The sequence below is a fragment of the Blennius ocellaris genome (genome assembly GCF_963422515.1).
Source record: "Blennius ocellaris genome assembly, chromosome: 24".
NCBI classification, from domain to species: Eukaryota; Metazoa; Chordata; class Actinopteri; order Blenniiformes; family Blenniidae; genus Blennius; species Blennius ocellaris.
Window position 1 is genome coordinate 9,684,733 of NC_137673.1, and position 14,518 is coordinate 9,699,250.

Consider the following 14,518-nt stretch of genomic DNA (forward strand, 5'->3'; position numbering starts at 1 on the left):
ATTATATGACATTTTGAAATATTTAAAAATTCGAAGCATGTCAGCGGAACCACCGCTGCTTGAAAGAGAATCTGCCAGAAGACAAAAAGTTGGGGAGGTTTAGAACACGTCAAAGAGACTGGACTCACTTTCTTGCCCATCGGTCCTTCAGGTCCACCGTCTCCAAGTGGTCCAGGCACACCCTTTACGAGACATGACACTCCAAAGATTAGTGACGGGAGATTATCAATTAAGATTTTTGAAAGTAGCACAACTGATCTTTCACTTTGGGGGATGTTAAGAGTCTTTTCTGAGAGGACGATCCAGTGGAAAACCAAGGTGTGGAAATACATCGTCTTTCCGTCGACGAGCTATGACGTTAGGACTAATTTCGTGTGAGGCCGTCTGGCTTGTAGAGGCACGAACGCTTGAGGAATCCAAGCTGTGAGGTGAATCCCCCCATAAATCCTACAAACTGGGCCATTTCTTCACCAAGATTCATGGTTTCCAATATTTTTTTTTTTTTTTTTTTTTTTGAGGACATTTCATCCACGCAGATCATAATCTGGTTCTTGCTCAAATTCTGCAGGTCAAGTTTTACAAATTACTTCAAGTCCTATTCGCTTCTGCGGCATCAGGCGTTTCTAAAAGACTATGAAAGATCAGTTGTGTTTAATAAAAAAAAAAGGGGTTAGGTTTTACCTGAAGTCCACGGTTTCCTCGAGGCCCGACGGTGCCTTCAGGACCCTGCAAGAACAATCAACGTCATAAATGTCTGCATTTCCTTCTGTTTTGTTTTTTTTTCCAAAACTAATTATTGCACGGTAGCGACAGTCATATTGTATATAAGTTAAATTGTCCACCTAAACATTGACAGCAGTGACAACACTAAATTAAACCTAAACAAACATTTCATCTCATTTTTGGACATTTATTTTCATAATATTTTTTATGTCTTTGATTAAAAAAAAAAAAAAAAGCTTTAAAAAAGGAAATAATTACAATGTAAAAATGACTAGAATTAAAAAAAAATTCCCATGAGACATTTTTATCATGGCTAGAATTCCTAAAATGGGGTGGGGGGGGGGGATAAATGAGTAGAATGTCTTTTTAAAATTATTATTATATTTAATTTTTTCCTGTTTTCCCCAGTTTGTTTGTTTGTTTTTTACTTTTTAGCTTTTTTCTGTTGATGAGAATTTCCAAAAAAAAAAAAAAAAAAAAAGCTTAAAAAATTAAGCAAAACTACTTGATTCTAAAATGTCGAAATTGTCAGAAAAATAAGGATGAACCAACTAAAATCAGGCACAAAAGTTCAACTTGATTTGGTAGAAAATCGTCATAAAGGTTGCAGACGGCTGACCCGGTTGGTGCATTTAACTTGAAAATAAAATAAATAAACATAGACATATATAATCCGGACATTGTTAAAAGCTGCTTCAACTTGAGTTTGAAGTCTTAAAACGTCCTTTGTTAACCTTCTGTTGTTATTTCAACAAAATAACCAGGTTATGTAACACGGCAGCATCGCGGTAAATCTGATAAATGGGTATAAAAAGGATTTCTGGCTATGGAACATAAAATTAAACTGCATTTTTTTACGCCAGCAGTTAAATCCAACGTACTCTGTCTCCTTTGATTCCAGGCGTGCCGCACTCGCCTCGTTCGCCCTGGACAAGAAGAAGAACATTAGAAGAACAATTTACGTAATTACGCAGTAATTAAATCCCCCGTCAAAATAAAGGCGCTCGCAGACAAATTGATCACAGCTGGAAAACAAACAGCTCCTGTCAGTCTGAGGTGGGGATCCAGCTCGTTGGGTAAACAGAGAATCCTTGCTTTACCTTCTCGCCCTTGTATCCCGGTTTGCCCTGCGTGAACAGAACGGCGGGGTTATGTAAGGTCGGGGTGGGAATCTGTAAAAAGTGGTAAAGGTGATTTAAGGACTCACCTCTGATCCTTCTCGACCTGGAAGTCCGCTGAGTCCGCCCTCACCCTGAAGGGAATGGGAGTTTTAGTTTAATCTGCAAACTTCAAAATGATTCAAAACCCCCCGATAAAAACAAAACAAAACAAGAAATGATTCGTCAGTGACCTTGTGTCCTTTTTGTCCGGGGCTTCCGTCGTCTCCTGGTCGACCTTTCTTCCCCTGCGGACAAAATCATCATAATCACGGGATGTTGTGTCTTTTTCTTCTTGCTACACAGCCCCCTACAGGTTTGGCATGCTCATAGTGGCTCTGAAGCAGATTTTTATGCAAGTCCGTGTAAATTACAATTTATTTAATTTTTTTAACGAAGAGCGGGTAAATATCCATTTTTGTAAATACCCAGCTCGGCATTATCGCTTCATCGGTGACTTCAAATTTGCCTCAGAGTGTGTGAAAATGTGTGTGTGAGGGTTTGTCTAAGAACCTGTTCGGGAACTTCCGATTCCAATTTGACCAAAGAAAAAGTGGTTTGGTTTCAATCCGCCACTCCAAAGGTAAGCCAATCCAAATCCCGAATGTTTTACATTTTTCATCTCAGCTGTATCGACGAATGAAACAGGCTAAAGAAAGACTACACCCTCGAGTGGTCAAAGTATTTATGACTGCAGCAATGTAGCGAGCATGCTGAGGTGGAAATAGAATCACTAGCGCTGATGGTCAGAACAAGCTATATGTTTTAATTTTGGTTTTTCCTCAAGCTTATATCGGTCCCATTAGAGGCTAGCACCAGACCGCCATGAGACGGGTTAGTTTTATCATACTAATGATGTGTTGTAGCAACAGTAAGGCGAGCTGCTAGCACTAGCTTCTAATGACGAGGCTAGCGGTCAGAATGCGCTATATGTTTGATTTTTTTTTCTCTAAAGTTTATACTAGTCCTGCTAGTGGCTAGCACTAGCCTTTAACGTAATTAGTATAAACTTTAGTTTATAAAGTTCATGCTAGTCCTGCTAGTGGCTAGCGCTAGCCTTTAACATAATTAGTATAAACTTTAGTTTATAAAGTTTATACTAGTCCTGCTAGTGGCGAGCGCTAGCCTTTAACGTAATTAGTATAAACTTTAGTTTATGACGTTAATCCTTATCCCGCTAGTGGTTAGCGCTCGCCGCTAACATGATTAGTATAAACTGTATTTCGTTTAAATGGTGTGGATTTTAGTTGACGCTCCACCATCGTCTTTTTACTTTCATTTTAGTCAAAATAAATTTTCAGGAAAAGTCCGGCGTTATTTTCACATGACTGCACCCAAAAATATGGTGGACTAAATATACCAAAAATGAAATAAATACACACATCAATAAATAGCTCCTTTAAATTGGAATTCAATATTTTTGATTAAATTCATGAAGCAGCGCAACACCGGACCATGAAATAGATAATTAAATAGTGAAACAATTGAATATGTTTATTGCGTAAAATGAATTAATGAATCTTTGAGAAATGTTTATACTGAATTCCAATTTGAATTTATCAACGGCACATTTAATTGCGTATTTATTTATTTAATTTTAGTCCTCCATACAAAAATAGCAGGCGAACTAAAGCAGAAATGTATTTGCGGGCATTTCAACAAAGGACATTGCCTGAAGGCAAAACTCGAATATTTGGCAGCGTCTGAAGTGGTTAATTGTTCGCTTCTATGGGAATTTAGCTTGTTTTCATGTAACGACCACCAACGAGACGTCCGGGAGCAGTTGAGTCATTTTGTGTGGACTGTTGGTGTTGTCGTCTGCGTCTCATCTCGATGTGAAGCGACTTTTGTTGGGGGTGTTTTGGGCGCGACAATAGCTCTGCTCTGTCAAAGTACATCAAAGGAAAACCGCAGCCAAAGGGGGGCGAGGAAAGTTGCGTCCCGATCGAAGCGATTTGCGCAATTTCACCGTGTAAATATACGCTCTTCTTGAGGAAGAATGCAAAACAACCGAACGTGTCTCAAAAAACATAGGATTCACTGAACCACGCCAACCCCCTGCTGGTGGTTTGTCGTCACGCAAAGACTCTTCAAAGTTATTGTCCTTCTGGGGACGGCAGAAGAAAACAATTCATCCTTGTGTGTGGAGCAGGAAGGGACAGGAAGCTCTAACAAGCCAACCGTCAAATAAAAACAACCCAAGTGTTTTCAGCTTAGATCAAAGACGACGTCTATGTGAAGTCCTCAGTGTGGCGGTACCGTATTTCCTGGACTAGAAGCTGCATCTGTTAAAGAAATTTGTTGTGGAGGAAAAAGACAAATACGAGTTGCTCTTGTGAGTGAAAATACACTACATGGTACAAAGTTTGTGATTCTTTGACGGTAATGCGACGAGGAAAATATATCCCATTTATAATGGTTTTCACTTTCTAAAAGGCGGGGAGGGAATGCAACTTTTGAAAATGCTCTGACTTCGTCTCCAAGGAAACTGGGAAAACACACCTGTCTGTAAATGCTACATCTCCATGGAAACCATGCACATTTTTGAAAACGCTCGGTCTCCATTGAAACAATGCAACTTTTTGAAAATGCTCCAACTCCACAGAAACAATGCAACTTTTTCAAAACTCTCTCCATTGAAAAGATGCAATTTTTTGAAAACGCATATCCACAATGTGCGTAGTTTGAATTGGATCAATACCGTAATTTCCGGAATATAGATGCACCAGAATAAAAGCCACACCCACCTATATAAAGCCGCAGGGTTCAAAGCGTATGCAGAAAATAGAGTCTTATAGTTGGGAAATTACGGCACTTGTTCTCTGACTGACGACGTTTCCCAAGCACGCCCGGTCACAAGTACACATCTTGAGAAACGGCCGTCGTATAAAGATTGGTTATAAAAAAGACGAATGAGTGTACTCACGGCGGGGCCGCTGGCTCCCCTCTCGCCTTTCTCGCAGGCACACTTGCTCTGGGCCAGCGGACACTTCAAACACAAGGAAACGGCAGTGAGACGAGGCGCTCAGGGACGAACGGCGAAGAAACATTCACATGGAGACTCACCCCTTCATCTGCCAGCTCCGTCTGGGGAGGAGAAACAAAGACATGATTAGATTGTTCCCATATGGCTCTCATGGCCACTACAATCACATTGTGGTGATTTAGCAGGAAACACCTGCTGGAAACACATTCTGCAAAATTCTGTGGCGGAATTAAACGCGGAACACATGCGGGGGACTCGTGAAGTTTCCTCGCCGAGCACCGGGGGTCTGGTCCTGCAGTCTAAGAGTCTGAGTTGCTGAGATATATGTTTGTCGCCATGGAAACGTCGGGGGGGGGGGGGACGCAACCCTTTACAACACGCTCCGTCGAAACACGCAACTATTTGAAAACGCCCCGACTCTTTGTAAACGGGGCAAAACACAAACACTTTCAAGTGACATTTGCATCGCAGGAGAGAGGTCGACCTTCATAATGACTTTTTGTTTTTTTGCGCTGCCATCTGTGGCAAATCTCTGCCCTCTGGTTACAGGGAATTATCACACAAAGATGTCGTTTCACAGGCGGCGTACGAACCGGAGGAGTGAGTTCGTAGTGATTATGCAAGTGTGAGCACGAACGCCGAGGCTTTTTTTTTTTTTTTTTTTTTTTTTTTTAATGGGAATGTATTTACATGACCTGGAGGGCATGAATGTAAACGAGGGGTTGGTTCGGGGTTTCCGGGTTTTTATTCCCACTTCAGGAACTATTTTTACGAAGTGATAAATATAGGGAGAGTAATTGTAAAGACTTGATGTCTTCACTCTACTGCCTGCTGTACGGTACTGTACAGGATGGTACGGTACTGTATGGGATGGTACTGTACGGTACAGTATGGGACGGTCAGTACTGTATGATACAATCTGGGACGGTACAGTACGGTATGGTATGAGATGATATGGCATTGTACGGTATGATATGGTACAAGATGATATGGATTGTACCATACAATCCATATCATCTTGTACCATATCATACCGTACAATGCCATATCATCTCATACCATACCATACAGGATGGTACGGTACTATACGGGATGGTACAGTACGGTACAGTATGGTACGGTATAGTACGAGATGATATGAGATGAAATGGGATTCAACGGTACGGTACTGTACCGGATGGTACAAGATGATACGGGATTGTACAGTACTGTACTGTACAGTACGGGACGGAACGGTACTGTATGGTACAGTACAGTATTGTAAGGTACTATATGGTACTGTACAGGACGGTACATTACTGTACTGTAAGGTGCTGTACAGGACAGTACGGTACTGTACGGTACAATACTGTACGGGACAGTACGAGATGATACGGGATTTTAGGGTACAGGACGGTAAGCCACTGGGAATTGTGTATCAAGTCGTGCAGTGTGAACGTAGCCTTATAGCCTGAACATTATGGTATCCAGCTCACGTTCCAATCAGTGCCTTGCAAAAAATAATTCCTCACCAACTCCTTGATGACTTTGTCCACGATCTGGACGTCCTGCAGGTTGTGGAGGAAGCGGGACGCCGGGGAGCTAGCGATTTGTCGCAGCCGAGCTATGTTGCCGGGCTCGTTGGCCTCGGGCGTGATTCCAATGGTGAAGAAGCGGACGCCCTGGTTCTTGGCGTCGGCCACGGCGGAGAAGATGTCCGGGTTCCTCGGGTGCGAGACGCCGTCGAAGAGCAGGACGGCCACCTTGATGCTGCTGACGGGCGACTCCTCCAAGTAGAGGCGGGTGAGGTTGGTGATGGCATAGGTGGTGTAGGTGCCGTGTCCGATGTAGACGATGGGGGCGATGCGGGCCTTGAAGTCCGCCGTGCCCCGCCACTGGTTGAAGGTCTGCTCCATGATGACATGGCTGCTGTACTGGAGGAGGGCGGCGCGGGAGACCAGGCCCCGGCCCGTCTGCAGGCGGAGGCCCTGCAGGCGCTCCATCACGTCCGAGGCGAAACGCTTCTCCTGGGCGTGGTTGTCTTTGGCGCTCTCGGAGCTGTCCACCAGGAAGGCCAGCTCCAAACTGCAGTCCTCGTCCACGAGAGCTGGATAATTAACACATCAATCAGCCTCAAGCGGAATCAGCTGTGGAGTACCACAAGGATCACTGCTTGGTCCCCAATCTTTTTTTTTTTCTTTTTTTTTTGCCTGAGTGAGGAAGTCTGCTAGACCTACATGAGACGATTCAGTTCACAAGGGCCATTATGAGAGAATATATGTGCAAAATGTGATGAGCATATGGCCAAGATATAATTTAACCATAACAGAGGGAAAACGAAACTTTTTGAAAACCCTTCGTTTCCATGGAAACAGGGTTTGAACCTTAAATGTTTGAACAAGAGATGGGGTGACGCCCCCTTGTGGGTGATTCTGAACTAAACTAAAAAAAACTCACTCATTCACTTTCAAACTCTTTCAAACGTTTTAACACGGAAATGTGAGATTTCTACGTCATGACATCTTTAAATGTTGATATATATACTGTATATGTATATATATATATATATATGTATTAATAGACGCAGATGAGACCGAGCTTAAACAGTGAGATGTTGATCTGTATGACATCAGTCGACGAGGGGAACCAACATGTCTGTCGTAAATTAAGAGGTTAAGTTGGATTTCTGCGCTGTATTGTGCTCGTGAAATAGTTGTTGTTATAACCACAAAAGTGAACCTGCGCACGTCTAAACTTGCACTTTACAAAGAGCCCCGGGGGATTTACTTCACTTATTCCACACCTGTCTCAAAGTGCTGACCTCAGATCAAATTTTTTGCTTCATTACTCAGAGGAGATTTGTAACGCTCCATCTGTATTTTAACATATTTATATGTATTTATTTTAATTATATTGTTTATTGAAACCTTCCAAATGGATATTAAAGGGTTAGCTAGGCCAGGAGTTGGCTGGCTTTGAAAAAATAAAAAAGCTCATTCAAACTAAGAGTCTTTTTTATTTTATTAAAACCTTCTAAATGGATATTAAAGCGGTAGGTATGCTGGAGCTTAACTGACTTTCAAAATAAAAGCCCCAAACGCCTTAAAAATATAAAGTATTTGTTTATTAAAACCATTGAAATGGATACTAAAGGAGTTATCCTAACTAAGAGATTTTCAAAATAAAAGCTATAAATCCCTTTAAAATTAAAGTCCTTGTTTAGTAAATCCTTCAAAATGGCTAGGCTAGGTTTTCAAAGGCCTTAAAAATAAAAGCCTCAAAATCCTTCAAAATAAAGGTTTATTAAAAATGACAAAAAGAAACCTTCACCGTTGATATTTTGGGGTTAGCTGGATTTCAACATAAAAGCCTCAAACTCTTTCGAAAAAAAAGTCCTTGTTTATTAAAAATGACAAAAAGGAATCTTCACAGTTGACATTTAGGGGCTAGCTAGGTTCAGGGTGAGCTGGATATCAACATAAACGCCCCAAACTCCTTCAAAATAAAAGTCCTTGTTAATTAATACTTTGAAAATGTACATTTGATCAGAATTAAAAGCGCCAGAGGCCATGATTGGGGGCCAGAATGCGAGGTCCTGGTTAAATTAATATCGGAACGGTAACTTTAGTTAGCACAAGGATGTTTGTTTCATAAAGTTTTATTACAGTAAAAATATAAACATTAATTAATAAATGTGTAACTATTGGTTTCCATTCAACAGCCAGTGGAGAACGTTTTGTCGTTGGAGGAAGGCTGTGAGCTGACGTTTGTACCTGCGGAGCCTCTCGGCGGGGGGGAAGCTGATTTATTGGCCGACGTCGTTTTCAGAAAAGTGTGACGCGACGCTTCCCTTTGAAGAGGAAGTTCCTGCGCCGACCTCCATGCGGCGGAAAGAGGTCACAGATGTAATATAGGCTGAGGATGAATCACATTAATCTTCCAGAGGAAGGCGTCACGGAGGGACGGCGCCCGGGGGAAACGGGATTCTTCCGCGAATAAAATATTTGGATAGCGGAGCGCCGAGCGCTAGGCGACAGAGATGGATCGCTAGGAGAATCCATCAAATCCAGGATTACGTCGTCCGGCGCTTGATTAGGATCGTCTTCTTTTTTTCTAACCTGTGGCGGAAAATTCTAGATTCCCTCAAGGGTTTACACATAGTTCAGTGCTTCGTCTCCATGGAAACGCGAAAACAACCTTTTTTGAAAATGTTCTGTCTCTATTTGAGTGGGGAGAATGCAAACTGCGGGCAAAAATGCAACTTTTTGAAAATGCTTTGGCACAGTCTTAATGGAAACAGGAAAAATGCAACTTTTTGAAAACCCTCCATGAAAATGGGGAAAAATGCAACTTTTTGAAAAGCTTTATCAGTGTCTCCATGGAAACAGTTAAAATGCAACTTTTGAAAGCAGTGTTTGGGGAAATCGGGGCAAATGCAACTTTTAGAAAACAATTTTTTTTTAAATGCTTGTCTAGGTGAAAATGGGGGAAAGTGCAACTTTTTGAAGCTGCCTATCTTGGTAAAAATGGGGAAAATGCAACTTTTTGAAAACACTTCAAAGTATCAGTGGCTTCGTGGAAACAGGTAAACAGCCACTTTTTGAAAACAGTCTTCATGGAAATGGCGCAAAATGCAACTTTTGAAAACGCTCTATCAGTGTCTCCATGGAAATAGGTACAACGCAACTTTTTGAAAACAGTCTTCATGGAAATCGTGCAAAATCCAACTTTTAGAAAAAAAGTTTTTTTCAAAAAAGGCTTCTCAGGGTGAAAACAGGAGGAAAAATGCAACTTTTTGAAAACTATTTATCAGTGTCTCCATGTAAACAGGTAGAACGCAACTTTTTGAAAACAGTGTTTGTGGAAATGGAGGCAAATGCAACTTTTAGAAAACTTTTTTTTTAAATGCTTGTCTAGGTGAAAATGGGGGGAAGTGCAACTTTTTGAAGCTGCCTGTCTTGGTAAAAATGGGTAAAAATGCAACTTTTTGAAAACACTTTATCAGTGTCTTCGTGGAAACAAGTAAACAGCCACTTTTTGAAAACAGTCTTCATGGAAATGGCGCAAAATGCAACTTTTGAAAACGCTCTATCAGTGTCTCCATGGAAACAGGTAGAATGCAACTTTTTGAAAACAGTCTTCATGAAAATGGTGCAAAATGCAACTTTTAGAAAAAAATGTTTAAAAAAAATGCTTGTCAGGGTGAAAATGGGAGGAAAATGCAACTTTTTGAAAACACTTGTCTCGGTGATAATGGGGTAAAATGCAACTTTTTGAAAACTATTTATCAGTTAGACAGGTAGAACGCAACTTTTTGAACGCCACTTTTTGAAATCACAGTGGTAACAGGTCATGACAGCACATGATGACACGTGACGCCTCAGACCGGAATCATGTGATCTTCATTCGTGGCATTTGTGACTTGTGTCATTTTGCGTATGGACATTATACTTACATTTGGCGTTTTGAGGTATGGAGTTAGAGGAGAAGAGTTTGTTTTTCTTCTTGGGGGTCACCACCTCCTCTTCTTCGTAGTCTTCCTCATAGTCCTGAGCCAGAAGAGCCTGGAGCCCCCCCAGTAGCAGGAGCCAATGCAGAGAGGGAAACATGGCCGCCCTGGAACATGAACAGATCTCACTTATATAGAGCTTTTCATTGGTTGTCAACATTCACCCACTCACACACTAATGGAAGCGGCCATCTTGCTCAAATACACTTCAACATGTGGACAGGTGGAGACGGGGAATTGAACCTGCAACCTTCCGATTGGGAGATGTCCTGCTCTACCAACTCCATCTCCATGAAAACGGGGGTGAACGCAATGTTTGATAAATGTCTGCCTGTAAGCGGCGGAAAAGGCAACTTTTTGAAAACTGCATGTCTCCATGGAAACAAGACAACGTTTTGAAAATGTTTCTTCTGCGTGTAAATGGGGAAAATGCTACTTTTTGAAAACGCATCCTGTAAACAGGGAAAGCGCAACTTTTTGAAGATGCACCGTGTAAAAGAGAGAAAACACAACTTTTTGATAATACACAGTGTAAATGGGGAAAATGCAACTTTTTGAAAACACCTCCATGGAAATGGGGAAAGTACAACTTTTTGAAAACACACCTACATGGAATTGTGGAAAATGCAACTTTTCAATAATGCACCATGTAAATGGGGGGATATGCAATTTTTTGAATATTCTTCACGAAGACAGGGGGAAAATGCAACTTTTTGAAAACACACCTCTATGGAAATGGGGTACATCCAACTTTTTGAAAATGCACTGTGTAAATGGGGGCTGTGCAACTTTTTGAAAATGCTCCATGTCGACAGGGAAAGTGCAACATTTTGAAAACACCCCTCCGTGGCAATGGGGAAAATGCAACATTTTGAAAACACACCTCTGTGGAAACAGGGAAAATGCAACTTTTCGACAATGCACCTTGTAAACGGGGGGAAAGTGCAACTTCTTGAAAACGCTCCATCTCCATGGAAGGGGGGGAATAACTTTTGCAAAACAGTCTCCTTGGAAATGGGGAAAAAGCAACTTTTCAACTTAAAAAAAAAAAATCACATTTTTGAAAACGCTTCCTCTCCATGAAGACTTTCACTTTTTTTGAAGAACTTTCTGACTCTGTGGAAATGGGGGTAAAACGGAAACATTGCAACTTTTTGAAAAGGTTCCGACTCAGTGGAAATAATGCAACTTTTTGTAAAAAATCTCCATCTCGGTGGAAAGTGGAATTAAAGAAGCATCCCGGACGCGTCCCTCCAGGTTAATGATACCCAACAAGCTTTGACAAGTGTGCATACCTCACTCTGCTGTCGGCTCGGGTCTCGGGTGAGTTCTTGGCTGTGGAGGTCACGAGGGGCAAACTTCTGCTGGGTCAGTTCGGGTCCATCGTCCAAAGTTCTTCCAGGTCGTTATAGGAGGCAGAACATGAAGTTGCACCTTCAGCAGCAGCAGCAGCAGCAACTGACTTCAACTCTAAACCTCCAGCAGAAGAAGGAAAGTCCAGCCCTCTCCCTGTTTCAGGAGAGACGGTGGGCGGAGATCTAATCTCTCATCAACAACCACTAAACTCTTCTATTCAAAGGTTCAACTCCGGCTGTGTGTCTGCGGAAACAGGGGGGGGAAACGCCACTTTTTGAAAATGCTCCATCTCCATGGAAACAGAGGAACCCGCACATTTTCAAAAATGCCCAGAGTCCATCTAGAAACCGGGGGAAATGCAACTTTTTAAAAGTGCAATTTTTGGAAAATTCTTGTCTACATGGAAATGTATGGGGGGGGGGGGTTAACTTTTTGAAAATGCTCCGAGGAAAATGCAGCTTTTCAAAATGGCCTCTCCTTGGAAACACGGGAAAACGCAACTTTTTGAAAACGCTCCGACTTTTGTCTCAGTGGGAACAGACGAAAATGCAACTTTTTGAAAACACTCCAACTCTTGTCTCGGTGGGAACAGACGAAAACACAACTTTTTGAAAACGCTCCGACTTTTGTCTCAGTGGGAACAGACGAAAATGCAACTTTTTGAAAACGCTCCGACTCTTGTCTCGGTGGGAACAGACGAAAATGCAACTTTTTGAAAAAGCTCCAGCTCTTGTCTTGGTGGGAACAGATGAAAATGCAACTTTTTGAAAACGCTCTGACTCTTGTCTCTATGGGAACAGACAAAAATGCAACTTTTTGAAAACGCTCTGACTCTTGTCTCTATGGGAACAGACAAAAATGCAACTTTTTGAAAACACTCTGACTCTCGTCTCTGTGGAAAGAGACAAAACACAACTTTTTGAAAACGCTCCGACGCTTGTCTCTGTGGAAAGAGACAAAAATCCATCTTTTTGAAAACGCTCCGACTCTTGTCTCCATGGAAACAAGGAAAAATGCAACTTTTTGAAAACAATCCAACTCTGTGTAAAACAAGGGAAAATATGTCCTTTTGAAGATGCTCAGATTCTGTCTCCATGGAAACAAGGAAAAATGCAACTTTTTGAAAACACAGTCATTGTGGAAACGGGGGGCCAACACAACAATTTGAAAACACTTTGTCTCAGTGTAACTTTTTAAAAACACCCCAAATCTGTCCATATGGCCCAAAAAATTTTTTAAACACATTTAAAAGTCAAATCCTTCCTGGAGTCAATTGCTTACACACTTTACATTGAAGAACTTGATGAAACGTTGCGTTTCCCAGCCAACCTTTCACAGCGTCTCCTGATCGCTGTCATCTGTGCTGCCGTCACTGCAATTTAGCAACTTCCACAAACATCCCTTTGTACACGAGCCTCAAATAAACCGATCGTACCTCAAGAATGTTCTGCAGCTGGTCGTTTGGCCCCGAGAACGACGCTTCTCATGAGATGTGTCGTTTTTAGTTTCTGTCCAAAGATCCAAGCATTTATTTATCTTTGTCATATTTAACATTTTATTGTGTGGATTACTTATTGTGCCTCCGACAAGAGAAACCTAAAAAAAATAAAAGCGCTCGGTATGATATCAGTCTTGAACAACAGGGATCCAGGAATATTCTGCTTTTTCAAAATTGCGTCCCGGAGCCGCCGATATAAAGTCTAATTGCCGGGGAGATTCCTTCTCAGGGGGATTTCTCCGGAGCAAAGAACTATGAATCCCCCGCCAAATTAAAAAAAGAGAAAAGAAAAACACCGGCAGCCGTCGTTTCTTCCCCCTCAAACACACATTCAAGGCATAATTTTACCCTTTGTAAAGCTTCTATTTTGGCAATCTCAGGGGAATCAAAGTGAGTTTTCAAGCAAACATCTTTTTTTTGACAATTGGCACCATACGATAAAACTAGGATGGAGAGGAGCGATGAGTGATTTAGAAAAAAATGGCTTTTGGTGGGGAAAAAAATTGTTTTGTTGAAATATTCTGAAAACAGCAGGTGGCGGTTTACTAAGTAACTTAGTCACCTTAGTTTGTTTTTTGAATCAAAAAAATAAAATTTTTCTTTCCTCCTCTTTTTTCTCTTTAAAAAAAAGAAACGACTTTTTTTCTTCTTTTCGGTTTTCTCTTTTTTTAAAAAGAGGGGGAAATGGTATGGAAAAAAGAACAAAGAAAAAAGGGGGAACATTTCTATTTTTTCTCTTTTCTGTTCCTTTTCCAACATTTCCCCCCTTTTTATTTCCGTTTTACTGCAGAGGAGCTTTTATTGTGGAGCACTCCTTTTTCAAACCATGCTGCTGTGCTGTTTTTTTTATATTTTTCTACTTTTTGCTGTTTTGTCATTGTTTTCTTGAACTGAGAATCTTCTATTATTTACATTTATATCAACATTTTGACTCTTCATCTGAGAAATAGTCTGCTTTTAAACACTAAAGACACCCAAAATTCTTCAACATGGAAGATCCAACGGCGCCCTCTAGTGGAGGCAGTGTGAGTGTACATCTGTAGAGAAAACCACTCAGGAAGTCCAAAATAAATTCAGTAATACTGCTAATTTAGAGAGTTTCATATAAAACTCGAGTCACTACGTCAGTTTAATTAATTCCACAACATTTTCTGATTTTAATTCATTCCTAATCTCAAATAGGAAGGTTTCTTTAATCCTGGTTTGTATTTAAAATTGCTTCAATGATATTTTATTTAAAGAGAGATCTTCTAAACTCTCCAATTTAAAAGACATTAATTAGAAACGTGGTCTGCAGACTCTCGACCAAA

General features: G+C 41.1%; 1 protein-coding gene across 1 annotated transcript in view; it reads right to left on the reverse strand.

The window, feature by feature from the left end:
* The window catches only part of LOC308147450 (uncharacterized protein), a 31,821-nt gene extending 20,074 nt beyond the window's left edge, over positions 1–11,747 (reverse strand). The window contains exons 1-11 of the mRNA XM_080519585.1: positions 11,650–11,747; positions 10,301–10,461; positions 6,378–6,952; positions 4,947–4,967; positions 4,807–4,869; positions 2,075–2,128; positions 1,931–1,975; positions 1,824–1,850; positions 1,605–1,649; positions 682–726; positions 129–182 (exon numbers count right to left, since the gene is read on the reverse strand). Coding sequence (XP_080375711.1) covers positions 129–182; positions 682–726; positions 1,605–1,649; positions 1,824–1,850; positions 1,931–1,975; positions 2,075–2,128; positions 4,807–4,869; positions 4,947–4,967; positions 6,378–6,952; positions 10,301–10,454 — 1,083 coding nt within the window. The 5' untranslated portion in view covers positions 10,455–10,461; positions 11,650–11,747. The remainder of the gene's footprint in view (positions 1–128; positions 183–681; positions 727–1,604; positions 1,650–1,823; positions 1,851–1,930; positions 1,976–2,074; positions 2,129–4,806; positions 4,870–4,946; positions 4,968–6,377; positions 6,953–10,300; positions 10,462–11,649) is intronic.
* Positions 11,748–14,518: the final 2,771 nt, after the last annotated feature.